Source organism: Myxocyprinus asiaticus, chromosome 29 (genome assembly GCF_019703515.2).
Source record: "Myxocyprinus asiaticus isolate MX2 ecotype Aquarium Trade chromosome 29, UBuf_Myxa_2, whole genome shotgun sequence".
NCBI classification, from domain to species: Eukaryota; Metazoa; Chordata; class Actinopteri; order Cypriniformes; family Catostomidae; genus Myxocyprinus; species Myxocyprinus asiaticus.
Genome location: NC_059372.1, coordinates 29,101,252 through 29,116,789, shown reverse-complemented (window position 1 = coordinate 29,116,789; position 15,538 = coordinate 29,101,252). Strand labels below are relative to the sequence as shown.

Below are 15,538 nucleotides of genomic sequence, written 5' to 3'. Positions count from 1 at the left end.
GGACTTTCAAAATCAGACACCCTCTCCCAGGCAACCCAGCCGGGGTTGATCAGGCCCCGACCTGCATCCCAGCAGCAACTGCTCACAGATCAGCCCTCTTGATCCATAGCCACCTGGTGGCTTTCTCTGCGGCTTCACTCATGGAATTAATGGCCAGTCTCTTTGCTATCCCAGTGATGCCCAACAAGTTCAGGACTTTGCAGAATGAGTGTCCAGCAAAGCCCCTACAGCCCACTGCTATGGGCTCACAGTGTGTCTTCCAGCCACTGCCCCGGCACTTCTCCACCAGTTCCTGGTACTTTGCGAGTTTCCGCTCATTTTCTTCTTCAATTCGCTCTTCCCAAGGCACTGTGAGTTCCAGCATGATCAGTTGTTTTGTGGCTTCAGAGGTGATGATTATGTCTGGCTGGAGTGATGCTGTTGTGATGTGTTGAGGGAACTTCAGTTGTTTGCCCAGATCGACATTCAGCAGGCAGTCAGAGGCTGTGTAGAGGTGGCTTGTCAACCTTTCGTCTGATGTTGGGCCATTGTTCTCACAAATGATGCTGCCCTGAGTTGAGTTGATGACCACTAGATGGAGATATGTTGTCCTTTTTTGGTGTTTGCTTAATATTCTTTAGAGTTAATCAGTTACTTATTACTAAGGCTGTCAGTTGATTAAAATAATCACAATTAATGTAAATATGGAGCTCATCACTTCATTGGGAAGACACAGTAAAACATATATGTAAAAACAATGGACATAGGTACATTTTGCGTGAGTCACAGTCACACACAGACTGTAACAAACTGCATCAAACTGCCCAGGGAGTGTAAGTACTGAACTCAGTGCAAATGTGCAAGAATTAAAAAATAAAACAACTATTCATACACTTTATAAACCTAAACATACATGTGTAATAAAGATGTTTTTACCACTGACTTGCAGTCATCTTATAATCATCACAGTATTATTAATGATGGTTAGTTGTTTAGCACATAAAGTTCTCGTGTGAATGTGTGTTACTGTGAACAAGCTTCTCTCTTAGCACTCATGAACATGCAACGGACACCAAGACTTTCACTGAAAAATAACTTAAAATTTGGTTTGTTTCTCAACAAAACCTACAGTATGCCTTCAGAAGACTTGGAATATGACACAGGAGCCACATTAACTACTTTTATGATACTTTTGATACTTTAAGCTTTAAAATGAATCACCACCAACTGCCATTATACTGAAAAGATGGATACATTTTGGATGTCTACTGTTAGTATTCATATTGTGATATATTCATATTTGATTGCATTGGCAGTCAATTGTATTAGAGTTAAGCAAAACATAACAGAGGTCAATTACATATAAGCTATAAAGCTGCAGTAGCAAAACAGCCTGTTTTAAAGGGATAGTTCACTCAAAAATGAAAATTATCGGGGCCTGGGTAGCTCAGTGAGTATTGATGCTGACTACCACCCCTGGAGTCGAGTTCAAAACCAGGGCATGCTGAGTGACTCCAACTAGATCTCCTAAGCAACCAAATTGGCCCAGTTGCTAGGGAGGGTAGAGTCACATGGGGTAACCTCCTCGCAGTCGCTATAATGTGTGGTTCTCGCTCTCGGTGGGATGGGTGGTGAGTTGTGTGTGGATACTGTGGAGAATAGCGTGGGCCTCCACATGCGCTATGTCTCTGTGGTAACGCACTCAACAAGCCACTTGATAAGATGTGCGGATTGACCGTCTCAGATGTGGAGGTAACTGAGATTCATCTTCCGTCACCCGGATTGAGGCGAGTCACTACGCCACCATGAGGACATAGAGCCCATTGGGAATTGGCCATTCCAAATTGGGGAGAAAAGAGGAGAAAAAAAAAGTGAAAATTTTCTTTAATTACTCACCATCATGCCATCCCAGATATGTATGAGCTGAACAAAAACAAAGATTTTTCGAAGAATATTTAAGCTCTGTAGGTCCATATAATGCAAGTGAATGGTAATTAAAACTTTCAAGTTCCAAAAATTATATAAAGGCAGTATAAAATTAATCCATACGATTCCAGTGGTTTAATATATGTTGTCTGAAGCGATCCAATCACTTTAGGTGGGATAAAGATCTTTATATCTTTAAACAGATATTTGAATCCCTTTTTACTTAAAATCTCCAATTTCACTATCAGAATGTAAAAGTGAAAGAGGAGATTTATGAATGGGTGAACTATCCCTTTAAGTTAGAAAGGACAGAGACAGAGAGAGTAGGAAATCTAAAATTATGACTGTGTTTGGTGCAAAAACCCACTAACACCATAAGTGGACATCATAGGAAAAAATAAAATGATAAAGTGTAGGAAACTTTTTCAAATACTGAGCATGTCTGATTCTCTGTTTTGAAATTTGGACATCTGAATTAAGCTTTGACGTCTAATACTAAAATGTGTCCACATTATCTAAAAATCTCTGTACTGTAATAGTAGTGTAGGATATATACTGTAAATATATATTTATTATATAAAAATGTATTATTGAATATTCATACATTCAAAAACTGCCATATGATTACCAGCCATAACTACCATACATAACTATAAACAAGCATTAAACTTTTCACAAAACACAAGCATTTGCAAATAGCTTTGGAGTCTTTATTGTTTTTGCTCAGGATACTATTTAAAAAAAAAAAAATGTTTAATACCACAAGTCTCAAAAGAAAAGTACATTGTATACAAAAAACTATAAGAAAAAAGTATAAAAAAATAAAGTAAATATAAATCGACTGTATAAAAGTACTGTTAATGTTTAAAAGTACAGCTTTAATGTGTTCATCGTGTTACCAAATAAAAAATAAAATGACAGCATCATATATCAAATTTGAAGATCTACTAAGCAAAATATTAGGGTTATGATATTTAAATTTCTTACACTACAGTATAAAAAACAGTAAGAAGACTGTTGTGCTGTTTTCACATACATTTTGCCTGTCAAGCCATGTCTTGAGATGTATACAAGAATATTTTTTTATTTTTTTTAAACAATGAAAAATGAGTGTAACGTGTACTCAGTATCCTAAGGCAAAGATCATTCTGGATAAAGTATTAAGGTTACTTTAGTCTTTAAGCTTTGGGTTTGGACAGTAGTTCTCTTTAAGCACATACAGTTTATTACTTGTATAACAGTTTGAGATACAAACATTAGGTCTATAAAACAAAAGAAGGTTTCTTCGCAACCTGACCCCTGTATGGCTGGATCAGTTCTCTTCAAAGACACCACATGTAAGTGCTTTGGACAAATGAGGCCCAAATGAAAAAAAACAGAGAGTGCTATGTATCAACATTTATTGAATGATATGTGATGTTTTTGTTATTGTTTGTAGCAACAGTTAATATAAAAACAATAGCTTCCATGTTAAATGAAAAGATCTACAGTATGTGAGTGCAACCTACATTGAACCAGCATTTTTCTATACCATTCCCTCTTCGTAGAGGTCAATCTACAAAATGACGTACAATTTAAGGTATATGAGAAAGCTCTAAAAACTTGACTATGAAATATGTAAACATTAATTTAAAAGTGAAAATACAGTACACTTCTGATCTCTATCTTGACAGAAATTACATGTCAAGAAAATAGTATTCTGTAATCCTGCAGTTCTGTTAATAAAAAAAGACTTTCTTGTTAGATTGATATTGTGCAATATTACAGAGGGAATGTAGACTGTATGAAACACCATACTGTTTCAGTGTCAGTTTGGGGAAGTTTTTTCACAAATTGTTGAAATATTTTAAGTGTTTTTAAAATCTTCACCATAAATCAAACAAATCAAAGTAAAATTATTCTGGCATGGTAAAATCATGCCTTGAGCATAGATTATTTTAATGCATCTTTGTAAATGCATTTTTGAGAGGGCTCACAGCTTGGTGTTTGCAAGTTTGCATTGATTCATTTCAAGTATTTTCTCAGACCAACCATACAATGGAAATGTGTCACATGCAAGGATACTGCATCTATAATGACATGATAAAAAATGTGTACATTCCTTAGCCATAGAAGCTACTAATTTTAAACTGGTTTGCGATTGTGAAGTCTTAAAAATGGGGGAAAAAATGCTTTTTTTCATGATAGTAAATGATAAATGATAACTGCATGTGCAGAGACCCTGACCGACAGCTTCAAAAACCCTGTAGTATAATAACTTACCGTGTTTTTAAGAAGTGATGTTCTAAACATCACACCACAATGTCTCCACTTCGTCCTCTATTTCTCAGTTTTGCTCTCCAAAGGTGAGAACGTCTTGTAATTTGGGAGAGAAGCTAGTCTCCGAGAGATCCTTATTTTTCTGAGGACATTTGGTTTTGCACTTTGTATTTGTTGTGTGACTTTGGCCTAATTGAATATGGACTACAGTGCCTATTCACAGGCAAAGTAGTCCTTTAGTGGGGCAAACAGGTGTCGTATCACAGGTACACTCCAGGACCGCCCCAGCAGCTTCTGTCTGGCCCCACGGCCCATGTTGGACACATCCGTGTAGTGGACGGGGAAGCCAAAAATCCTATGAGAGAAGGTGTGTGAGGTTTTTTTATTTAGCAAAGTGACATGATTTTTGATCGCATTTAATGGAAATATTTGATTGGTTGTCGTGAACACACCTCTCCAGCTCTGTGCACCACAGGATGTCCTCTTTGCCATTCATCATGACAGGGAAGTGTTGGTCTTTGCCTTGCTTGATGGAGTTTGACCGTGTTGTGATGGTACGTACCTTGCCGAACTAGAGACAAAGGGTTGGAATTAATAGAGCATGGATTTACAAACATTCCTATGAAATTTCATACAATACACTAAAGTATTACAATGCTCTCTGGAATATTTGTTTCTGATTAGTCAATTGAGGCATATATTTCTGTATGATGACTGCTAAACTGCATAGTTGACCTTCATGTACTTATGTGTCCTTCTCACAGCTAAAATAATTTCAACTCAAACCCAAATTTCTTGTCCATGTATTAAGTGGGATAGTGCTTATGCTATGGAAGTAAATTCATGACTAAAGTCTTTGAAGCATAAAACCATGTTGAATTGCTCTAATCGAAAAAAATAAATGCATTCTATTATCAGTGTTTGCATTTAAATGCGTTGCATTTACAGTGCTTGCATTTTTGGAGGCTGAAATTTAACATGGTTGTATTTTTAAGCATTGAATATTTCATTTGGAAACATTTCACAACTAATTTCATTATTAAAAATTCAACAATAAATATTCACCTTTCAAAGTTCATTTCCAAAATATTAAGTTCTTTTGAAAATTCAGTCTAGATTTGTCGACAGGTAAAATTCAGCCCGTTCTATTTCGCTTACCAAAATTCACTTCCTCAAATTCAGTGGTTCAAATTCGGTTGGAAAGTCAACCTACCACATCCAGGAACTGCAGGAAAAGCAGCAGAGTACCGATGCACAATCTCAACCTGGTACTATTCGTTCTCACCAGTAGGTGGTGCAATGCGATCGGGTGTTGACTGCTGAAGACCAAAGCTACAGGTAGAGAGAACAGCCGTGTACGTTTTGATTTTCAATTTTAAAAGAAATTAGCAGAAAAAAGAAAATGAGAAAATTAAATAAAATACTATATTATAATAAAAATAATAAATGAATGAATGAAAAATTAATTAAGCCTAAATCAATAAACAATAGGCCTATCTTTGTGCACCAGTTGGTACAAAGTGGCCGCATGATATTGTATTAAATTCAGAAGGAATGATGTTGATGTTATACTGTATTTACAGGGAAAATTGTCTATCTTGGCGTGTCTTCCCACATTCCTTCTCTTTACAAACTCTTCATCTTCCTCTCTGACACTGAAGGGCATTGATTGATGATCAGTTTGGGCGCAAATCGCAGATCTCCGCTTAATTAGTTAATGTTTGTACATTTACCCTATGTTAGTGCTTCCACCACCCTATTATATAAAACAAGCAAAAACGGCCCACAGTGTCCATGCCAGTTAAGAGGTTCAAAGTAGTAAATAAACATCAATGGCTGACATGAACAGTTGTTAACTTGTGACTGTAACCTTTATATTGCTCTTTTTTCTGCTCCTCTTCTTTGTGCCGCTTCCTGCCTTGTACACCTGATAATTTGTCTTTTTTCACTACTTTTGTCTACAAATAATAAGGATCTGATTATAATATAATCGCATAGTGCTAGTGCTATATGGGTAGAGGGGTGCACAGTCGTCACAAGAGGGCGCACTTCCGACAAAAAAACAAACTCTTTTGCCGTGCCTCGCTGTCACTCTGCGCCCTAGGCAACCGCCTATGTTGCCTATGCCACGGGCCGGCCCTGCCACAACCATATCACTTTTCTTATTTGAAATAAAAAAAAAATTCTAACTACACTTTCAAACAGGAATATGATGATTATCATGTGAGCTATTTTGTGTGCTACAAAATGCAGTTTATTTTTATTTGCAAACTATTAGTACATTCTGGGAAATCTGATTGTGTGGACCAGCCGTCAGTCTGGGTAGACCAGTGCTGCTAGTCATAGTAACATCATTATATTTGTGCATAACTTTATAAACATTTGTAATTCACCTCCCTGGAAATGTTTAAAGATATATTTATCCTAATTAGCTACATAATTACATTTTGTTTTGCAATAGATTTGTGCAGAATGATTGTGAAGTTCTTTTACACAATCAATGCTTCATTCATCAGGTGTGCATTTATGTGCATTTGTAATGTTAAGTTTTCACAAATTGCTCTGTGGGTCAAAATGAAAGCTTCCAGGATCAATGAACACAGTGAAGGCCGTATAGTCCTGCCAATGACATTAATTGAATATAACTCACCTTGTTATTGCGGAGCGCCAAATAAGGAGACATGTGGAACCTGCGCTTTAGAGACATTCACCAATCGAGAGGACTGCTCTTTATTCCTAGAGGTGATAACGGTGACAGAAATGTGGTGCTGCACAATGCATGGTGCGGGCGTGAGCGCCCTTGGGTGTCAGAAAGGAAGAGGAGACGATGAGAAAAGTCATTGACATTTAACAGCTCTCTCTGATTTTATTTTATCTTTTAATCCGTTTATATATCTATTTAATTATTATTATTATTATTATTATTATCCTTGGCTGGGTTTCCCGAAGCACTAAGTAGGACGTTAGTAGCACTTAAGTAGTACTTAATCTCTAAGGCCCATTTCCCAAAAGCATTGTTATATAAGTATAAAATACACTCTTGGACTACTCTTAAGCCCATTAAGTGCAACTTAAACATACCTTTCTCGCATTGTTATCAAAAACAATGGGACATTTAATAAATTGTATTAATATATTTTGATCACTTGAAAGCCATTGTAATTTATTTCAGAGGATAAAAAAGTGTTGAAAAAATCGCTATGAAATCAATAGGCAGTCTGCGCATGCAATGTAATAGGTCTAAATTTACAAGACATGTAATACAGAATAATGTTATATTAGCCTCCATTGATAAGCATAATTGTAATGGCAATAGAAAGACGACATGTTCTTATTAAACAAATTATTTAGGAAGACATGTGAGAGTAATGTGACCACACAGTTTAAAAATTAAATAAATATTCCTTAATAAATAATTAAAATATGGTTAACAGAGGAGATTAGAGCGAGAGTGTGCAATGAGATATTCCCTCTCTTCCTCCTCCTCCTCTCCCTTCCTCCAATGGCTGGTTCAAATCGGCTCACCTATAGTCTTTTTACAAGGCAGTAACAAATTGCATGATGCATAATGACGCCTAATTTCTTTACTTAAATTCTATAATAGTTAAGTAATACATTTTGGCGCCTCGACAAGGTTACAAACAACATCCATGTTTGTCAGTATTTCCACCTTATTTTCATTTTGAGAACACAAACACCTGGACATACTGGCCAAAGTGATCAGCACCTTTTGAGTGGACAGCTCCCATAACGAAGCACTTAAGTTCAACTTTATAACGAGGGATATACATGCTGGTTTAGAAACAGGCGTTACTCTATTGTAAAGTCACGAGCAACATTAGATAAGATGATCGTTAAAGCTTAAGTTGCAGAGTTATCGGGAAACCCAGCCCTTGTCTATTAAGATGCTCTTAGCTCTGTAGGATTACTCCAGAGCACTCGTAAATTTATGACCATTTTCAAGTACTACTTAAGTTATGATGGCTTGGGAAACAGGAGGCAAAACTAAGATGAACTGTAAGATGTATTCTACGATCTAGGCTCACGATGCTTTTGGGAAACGAGGCCCAGAGCTGCGCAGTGCGCTCACATCTGCATTTAAAAACTTGCGATTAGAAATTTGAACCCAATCACATGTGAGCTATAAGCTTTGTTACTATCTCAGAAAATCCACAAATGTAGTATATTGACAGCGTTGCAAAAAAAAAAAAAAAAAAAAAAAAACTTGTAAAATGCGTCTGATGTCTACTTTGCTATTGCAAAATATCTGACATGTCTTCTGGGTGGAGGTAATGTTCTCTCTGCGCTGTATCACGCAGCCACACTCAAGAGACGCAGTCCATAATTTAATGAGCTTTACGCAAAAAAAAGAGCAGGAGAAATTGAGAGGTGATCAAATAAAATGCAAAATATTATTCTGTTTGCCCAACAAGTCATGCATGTGAGTCTTTTATCTAGATGAGAGACTTGAAGAGAACAAGCTTAAAGATGTTGAACTTTGACACAGTAACACTGAATTCAACATGTTTCTTGTAGAAACATCATGCCATGTGTTCCTCTTATAGACTATTCATATTAGTAGTTGACAGATAATGTATAATTAACACAATAACATTATAATGAATATAATGTATAAAGAATGTTAATAAAAATATTTATTAAAATGGTTGTATTTATTCTTGTAGTGTTTACTACAAAGCAGGAAATAGGAAAATGCATATTCTTTGGTGTGTTCGAGTTTCAGAAATGGCTAGAATTTATCTGAACATGAATATTAATAGTAATAGAAGTATGTCATTATTATTTCAAAATATGGTATGGTATGGATATGGGATTGATTATTTTGCAATCTTTATATTTTAGTTTCTGTACTTGTAAAACACTAAACAATTAAGTCAAGAATGTTTGAAGGTGAATTTAATTTGTTCAATGCTAAGGGTTAGTTTCAGTCTCAGACAGCAGGAAATGGCCACAGACAATTCACAGCAAGCATGATGTAAACTGCAGCATAACTTGCAAGAGCTGTCAGAAAATCCATTCTGATTGGCTGGCAACTCTTATGAGGTGCACATGTTTTTATCACTTTATCAGATAACAAAATGTTGTTTCAAGGTTACAATGAGCACCTCTGTGGAAGAGCTATAGCCGAAAACAACTTGACTTTTGATTAGATTTGCCAAAGCTTGCAAAAAAAAAAGAAAGAAATAAAAGCAGAGTACTGCTTTAAACAGATTGTTAAAGTGATTATTTGAATGAGCTACCACTTTGTTGTGTCATGCCACATTAAATAAAAAAATTAAATAAAAAAACCAAAAAAAAAACGTGGTGCCACCAAAATAAATGGCCTAGAGCCTCTCAATGTCTAGAACCGGCACTGAATCACTGATTGCTGTGAAGGCAGACATAGGCATAATGAAGTAGAGTGACCACAGTTTATTAAATTAATATGTAAGATGCAATTATTCCATTAATATGATTTTCTGGAACATATATTTTTTGTACCATGATGAAAACTGAGCCTTGTTTATTTATTTATCTATTTATTTGCGTTTCCTGAACCACGTCAATATCTGTGTATTAATGTTCGGTGCTGAAGTAAATAATTCCAAAAAACCAAGGACTTCTACACAGTCGAGATTCTCAATGAAGAATTTATCAATGAAGGCTATTTAAAATCAGTAATGTAATTGACAGACATCAACATTTTTATAAACATTCAAATAATCTTATCTAGGCTAACAGTATATTCATTTCTAGCAGAGACATATCTGCCTATCTTCATTTGTAAAAGTCAAAGCTCATTTTTCAGCTTTTCTAATGTTAGATAAAAAAATAAAAAATACATGTTCCTAGGATAGGCTCCAGAACCTTCATGATCTTACATAGGATAAGTGGGAATAAATTAATGTGTATTTTTTACAACAACAAAAATAGGGGCCTGGGTAGCTCAGCAAGTATTGACGCTGACTACCACCCCTGGAGTCACGAGTTCGAATTCAGGTTGTGCTGAGTGACTCCAGCCAGGTCTCCTAAGCAAACAAATTGGTCTGGTTGCTAGGGAGGGCAGAGTCACATGGGGTAACCTCCTCGTGGTCGCGATTAGTGGTTCTCAGTCTCAGTGGGGCACATGGTAAGTTGTGCGTAGATCGTGGAGTGTAGCATGAGCCTCCACATGCGGAGAGTCTCCGTGGTGTCATGCACAATGAGCCACGTGATAAGATGCGTGGATTGACGGTCTCAGAAGCGGAGGCAACTGGGACTTGTCCTCTGCCACCCAGATTTAGGCGAGTAACTGCGCCACCACGAGGACCTACTAAGTAGTGGGAATTGGGCATTCCAAATTGGGGAGAAAAGGGGATAAAAAAAACCAAACAAACAAAAAAAAATATATAGGCTGCAATTTAAACAATGATGATCATCTTAATTAACGTCGCTCGTTATTTTACATAGAGAATGCCTGTTTTCCAAAACAGCACTTAGATTGCTCGATATAAAGTAGAACTTAAATGCTTCATTATGGGAGCTGTCCGGTCCAATGCTGAAACCTTGGCCAATATGTCCAGGAGTTTGTCTTCTCAACATGACAATAATATGGACAGACCAACAAGCATGGAAATGATATGTATCCTTGTCGAGACACCGAAAGTTAATGACGATCACAGCATTTAATTAAATAAGTAATGATGACTTTGGTAAGATGGGGTTTCAGATTGATGCTCAAATGTATAGAGATTGAAGATAGAAATGCATGTATGTGAACACATGCAATGTGAATCATAATAAGGGTCTCTAATGTTGCTCTAAATTTAGTTTCTTGCACATGGTATTGTCATTTTTCTATTTCATAAAAGGCATCACACATTAATATATTTTCCTAAATGACGTTTTTGAATCAGTGAATGTAAAACCTGGTGTTGTAATTTTTGTCAGTGAGTGCAAATTGTCCCTCCATTTACCTGTGCATTTGTCTTCTGGATTTTGGGAAAATAATTATGTAACATTCTAAAATAATTTAATCACATTTTATGACTAAATATTAAGCCTAATATTAGGATATATTAACAGGCCTACCAACTCCAATGATAAAAGTGTCATTCATTTGTTTAAGCTAATAAATTCATTATAATGTAACGCAGGGCTATATAGAAAAGAAATTTAGTGCTAAAAAATGGTTACATTTGTGAATGGCAATTGTTGTTTAAGTTACAAAAAATGTCACTTTTTTGTGCTTCAGTTCTTGAACACAGTTTTCCCTTGGCACACCCAAAGCCTGGTTTCTGGCTATTGCTTTCCAATGATCCAAATATATCAATACAAGTTATTGAACGTTCCTTATTCTCTGATAAACTGTGAAAATGCATTTAAGTTGCACTTATGACTTTAGAGTGGTTCAAAGCTTATTTTAATTTAACTTTATTTTAAACACGCCATAGAGATTAAGTACTACTTTAGTGATACTAACGTTCTACTTGGTGCCTCAGGAAACCCAGCCATGGACAAATAAGTGAAATGAGACAAAAAAGTTTCCAATTCGGGACTGGTCACATTATACGTAATGCCTACCTACAAAGCAATCAACTCTTCAAACAACTGAGTTATGTAATAACCTGGACAATGTATCAGCAATCTTTTTATAACATTTTTAAAAGCCAATGCATTCCACATACTGTGCTTCACTGCAACGTAAATGAATCCACTTTGCGCGGTACAGTGGGTCGCGCTGTGCACAGCTTCGCCACACCTTTTGATAGAGATTTTGATAGCCGACAGCTAAATAAAACAGGCTGTGTGTCTAAGAAGTAGGCTAAGAAATTTTGCATGCAGATGCGAGGGACATCAATAGGCTATTTCTAAAACAGACAACTAATATTTGTCTGGCACAGGTTGCAGAACCCATGCCTACGCAGAAGAATGTCTATAGACACGGCTTCGTGTCTATAGACCCTTCCCTGACTAGTACGGTTTGTGTCACAGGCATTCCTTAGTCCGGTTGCTTAGTGAGAGAGAGATAATAAGTAGTTGCAATAAAAGTTGAGCAGCAGTGGATAATTATTCTGCTGCACGGCAATGAGGAACTGATGATGATGATGCAAGTTGACCAATCAGTGGAAAGGTGCGTTTCATGCCCACCCACATATGCAAATCAAATATGTATCTACAGTTGAAGTCAGAAGTTTACATACACTTAGTTTGAAGTCATTAAAACTCATTTTTTAACCACTCCAAAGATTTAATATTAGCAAACTATAGTTTTGTGCATGACACAAGTAATTTTTCCAACAATTGTTTACAGACAGATTGTTTCACTTTTAATTGACTATATCACAATTCCAGTGGTTCAGAAGTTTACATTCACTAAGTTAACTCAGTGCCTCTTTGCTTGACATCATAGGAAAATCAAAAGAAATCAGCCAAGACCTCAGAAAAAAAATTGTGGACCTCCACAAGTCTGGTTCATCCTTGGGAGCAATTTCCAAATGCCTGAAGGTACTACATTCATCTGTACAAACAATAGTACGCAAGTATAAACACCATGGGACCACGCAGCCAACATACCGCGCAGGAAGGAGACGCATACTTTCTCATAGAGATGAACGTAGTTTGGTGCGAAAAGTGCAAATCAATCCCAGAACAACAGCAAAGGACATTGTGAAGATGCTGGAGGAAACAGGTAGACAAGTATCTATATCTACAGGAAAACGAGTCCTATATCGGAATAACCTGAAAGGCTGCTCAGCAAGGAAGAAGCCACTGCTCCAAAACCACCATAAAAAAGCCAGACTACAGTTTGCAAGTACACATGGGAACAAAGATCTTACTTTTTGGAGAAATGTCCTCTGGTCTAATGAAACAAAATTGTAACTGTTTGGCCATAATGTCCATTGTTATGTTTGGAGGAAAAAGAGTGAGGCTTGCAAGCCAAAGAACACCATCCCAAAGCATGGGGGTGGCAGCATCTTGTTGTGGGGGTGCTTTGCTGCAGGAGGGACTGTGCGCTTCACAAAATAGATGGCATCATGAGGAAGGAAAATTATGTGGATATACTGAAGCAACATCTCAAGGCATCAGCCAGGAAGTTAAAGCTCAGTCACAAATGGGTCTTCCAAATGGACAATGACCCCAAGCATACCTCCAAAGTTGCGGCAAAATGGCTTAAGGACAACAAAGTCAAGGTATTGGAGTGGCCATCACAAAGCCCTGACCTCAATCCCATAGAACATTTGTGAGCAGAACTAAAAAAGTGTGTGCGAAGGAAGCCTACATACCTGACTCCGTTACACCAGTTCTGTCTGGAGGAATGGGCCAAAATTCCAGCAACTTACTGTGAGAAGCTTGTGGAAGGCTACCCAAAATGCTTTACCCAAGTTAAACAATTTAAAGGCAATGCTACCAAATACTAACAAAGTGTATGTAAACTTCTGACTCACTGGGAATGTGATAAAATAAATAAAAGCTGAAATAAATCATTCTTAAAATAAAGTAGTGATCCTAACTGACCTAAGACGGAATGTTTTCTACGAATAAATGTAAGGAATTTAGTTTAAATGTATTTGGCAAGGTGCATGTAAATTTCTGACTTCAACTGTATTTTCTACCCATGAACAATTTTGAAAAACTAAAACGTACATGGCTGTTCTCTCTACCTGTAGCTTTGGTCTTCAGCAGTCAACACCCGATCGCATTGCACCACCTACTGGTGAGAACGAATAGTACCAGGTTGAGACTGTGCATCGGTACTCTGCTGCTTTTCCTGCAGTTCCCGGATGTGGAAGGTTGAATTTCCAACCGAATTTGAACCACTGAATTTGAGCAAGCGAATTTTGTTAAGCGAAATAGAACGGGCTGAATTTTACCTGTTGAAAAATCTAGATGGTATTTTCAAATGAACTGAATATTTTGGAAATTAACTTAGGAAGGTGAATATTTACTGTTGAATTTTAATATTGAAATTAGTTGTGAAATGTTTCCAAATGAAATATTCAATGCTTAAAAATACAACCATGTTAAATTTCAGCCTCCCAAAATGCAAGCTCTGTAAATGCAACCCATTTAAATGCAAGCATTGATAATAGAATGCATTTATTTTTTCAATTAGAGCAATTCAACATGCTTTTATGCATCAAAGACTTTAGTCATGAATTTACTTCCATATTATGCAGGATCGAGCCCTTTAGGATGATTCAAGACCTCTCTGATTTACACCCTGTTGGCTGACTGCACAATTATCCTTTACTTTTACAACCTATTGTAATAGGAACCGAAACAGCCCTGAAATACCGATATATGGGCATATTTTTACCAGAGCCTTTCATAGATGTCTCTATCAAGCATCAAGTAAAAACTACAATGGTTAAGACATTGAAAAAGATGTCACCTTGGCAACACGACCATGTTCCAAACAGTCCTGAAGTTCTAATTTATCCATGCCAGAAGCACACAGAGGCCTGTAACAAAGCAAATTCATTTCAAACTTACATTATGTTGTTTCATAAATTACTGCTCTAAGCAGATCATCCCGAACATTCTGTAAACAAAACACTTTAAGGAATAGTTAACTGTCATAATTTACTGACCCATGTTGTTCCAAACCTGATCACTTGTGAAACACAAAACAAGAATTTTTAATGAATATCCAGGTTCTTCTTTTCAGAGCAATGGCAGTGGATAGTGCCATTTTTAAGCTTAAAAAGGACCCTAAAGGGTCTTCAAGATTTTCACTAAAATGCCTTCAATTTCAGGTGTCATCAGAAGACTTGGAATATGTCACATGGACTATTTTATGATACTTTTGTGTCCTTTTTGAAGCTTGAAAGTTAACCACTGATATTATAATGAAAAGACCGACCAGGATATTAATACAAAATTATAATTTTGTGTTCCATAAAAAATATCTTAAGGGTTTTTAGTTTGAACTATCCCATTAAAGTAACAGTATTTTTTATTGGAAAGGAGGCAGCATTAGGTGTGCACAAATACCTCTTCATTCCTGGTAGGTTTCCCCAGAAATATCGAGCCCTGTGAGCAGCTGATACCTCAATTGCATCAATCATCACTGGATTACACTACAGCATACAAGTTCAAATCAATCAGTCCTCATAGACTCTTTTAGTTTGTAGAATGTAATCAACCTAAACAAACCATCTCTACAATAAGTCTAAAGAGAGCACAAACCTCAAGGAATCGAGAGATATCTCTCTTATCATTGACGCTCATGGCAACCACGTTCTCAAACATCCAGAAGAAAGGTCGGTCTTCCCCTTCCTTTGGCTTTGCTTCACTCAAAAGGCGGTAAAACTCAAAAAACAGGCGTCCGGTCCCCTCTTAACAAAGACAATACCACTTGGTAAATATGCACTTCAGTTTTAAATTAACA

At 36.7% G+C, this 15,538-nt stretch overlaps 1 protein-coding gene across 4 annotated transcripts in view; it reads right to left on the bottom strand.

Annotated features, from left to right (window-relative positions):
- Positions 1 to 2,601: 2,601 nt before the first annotated feature.
- The window catches only part of LOC127420369 (DNA (cytosine-5)-methyltransferase 3B-like), an 87,019-nt gene continuing 74,082 nt past the window's right edge, over positions 2,602 to 15,538 (bottom strand). For all 4 annotated transcript variants that reach the window (XM_051662598.1, XM_051662601.1, XM_051662599.1 and 1 more), the window contains exons 18-22: positions 15,337 to 15,485; positions 15,142 to 15,227; positions 14,540 to 14,609; positions 4,617 to 4,735; positions 2,602 to 4,519 (exon numbers count right to left, since the gene is read on the bottom strand). In XM_051662598.1, the coding sequence (XP_051518558.1) occupies positions 4,378 to 4,519; positions 4,617 to 4,735; positions 14,540 to 14,609; positions 15,142 to 15,227; positions 15,337 to 15,485 (566 nt within the window). In that variant the 3' untranslated portion in view covers positions 2,602 to 4,377. The remainder of the gene's footprint in view (positions 4,520 to 4,616; positions 4,736 to 14,539; positions 14,610 to 15,141; positions 15,228 to 15,336; positions 15,486 to 15,538) is intronic.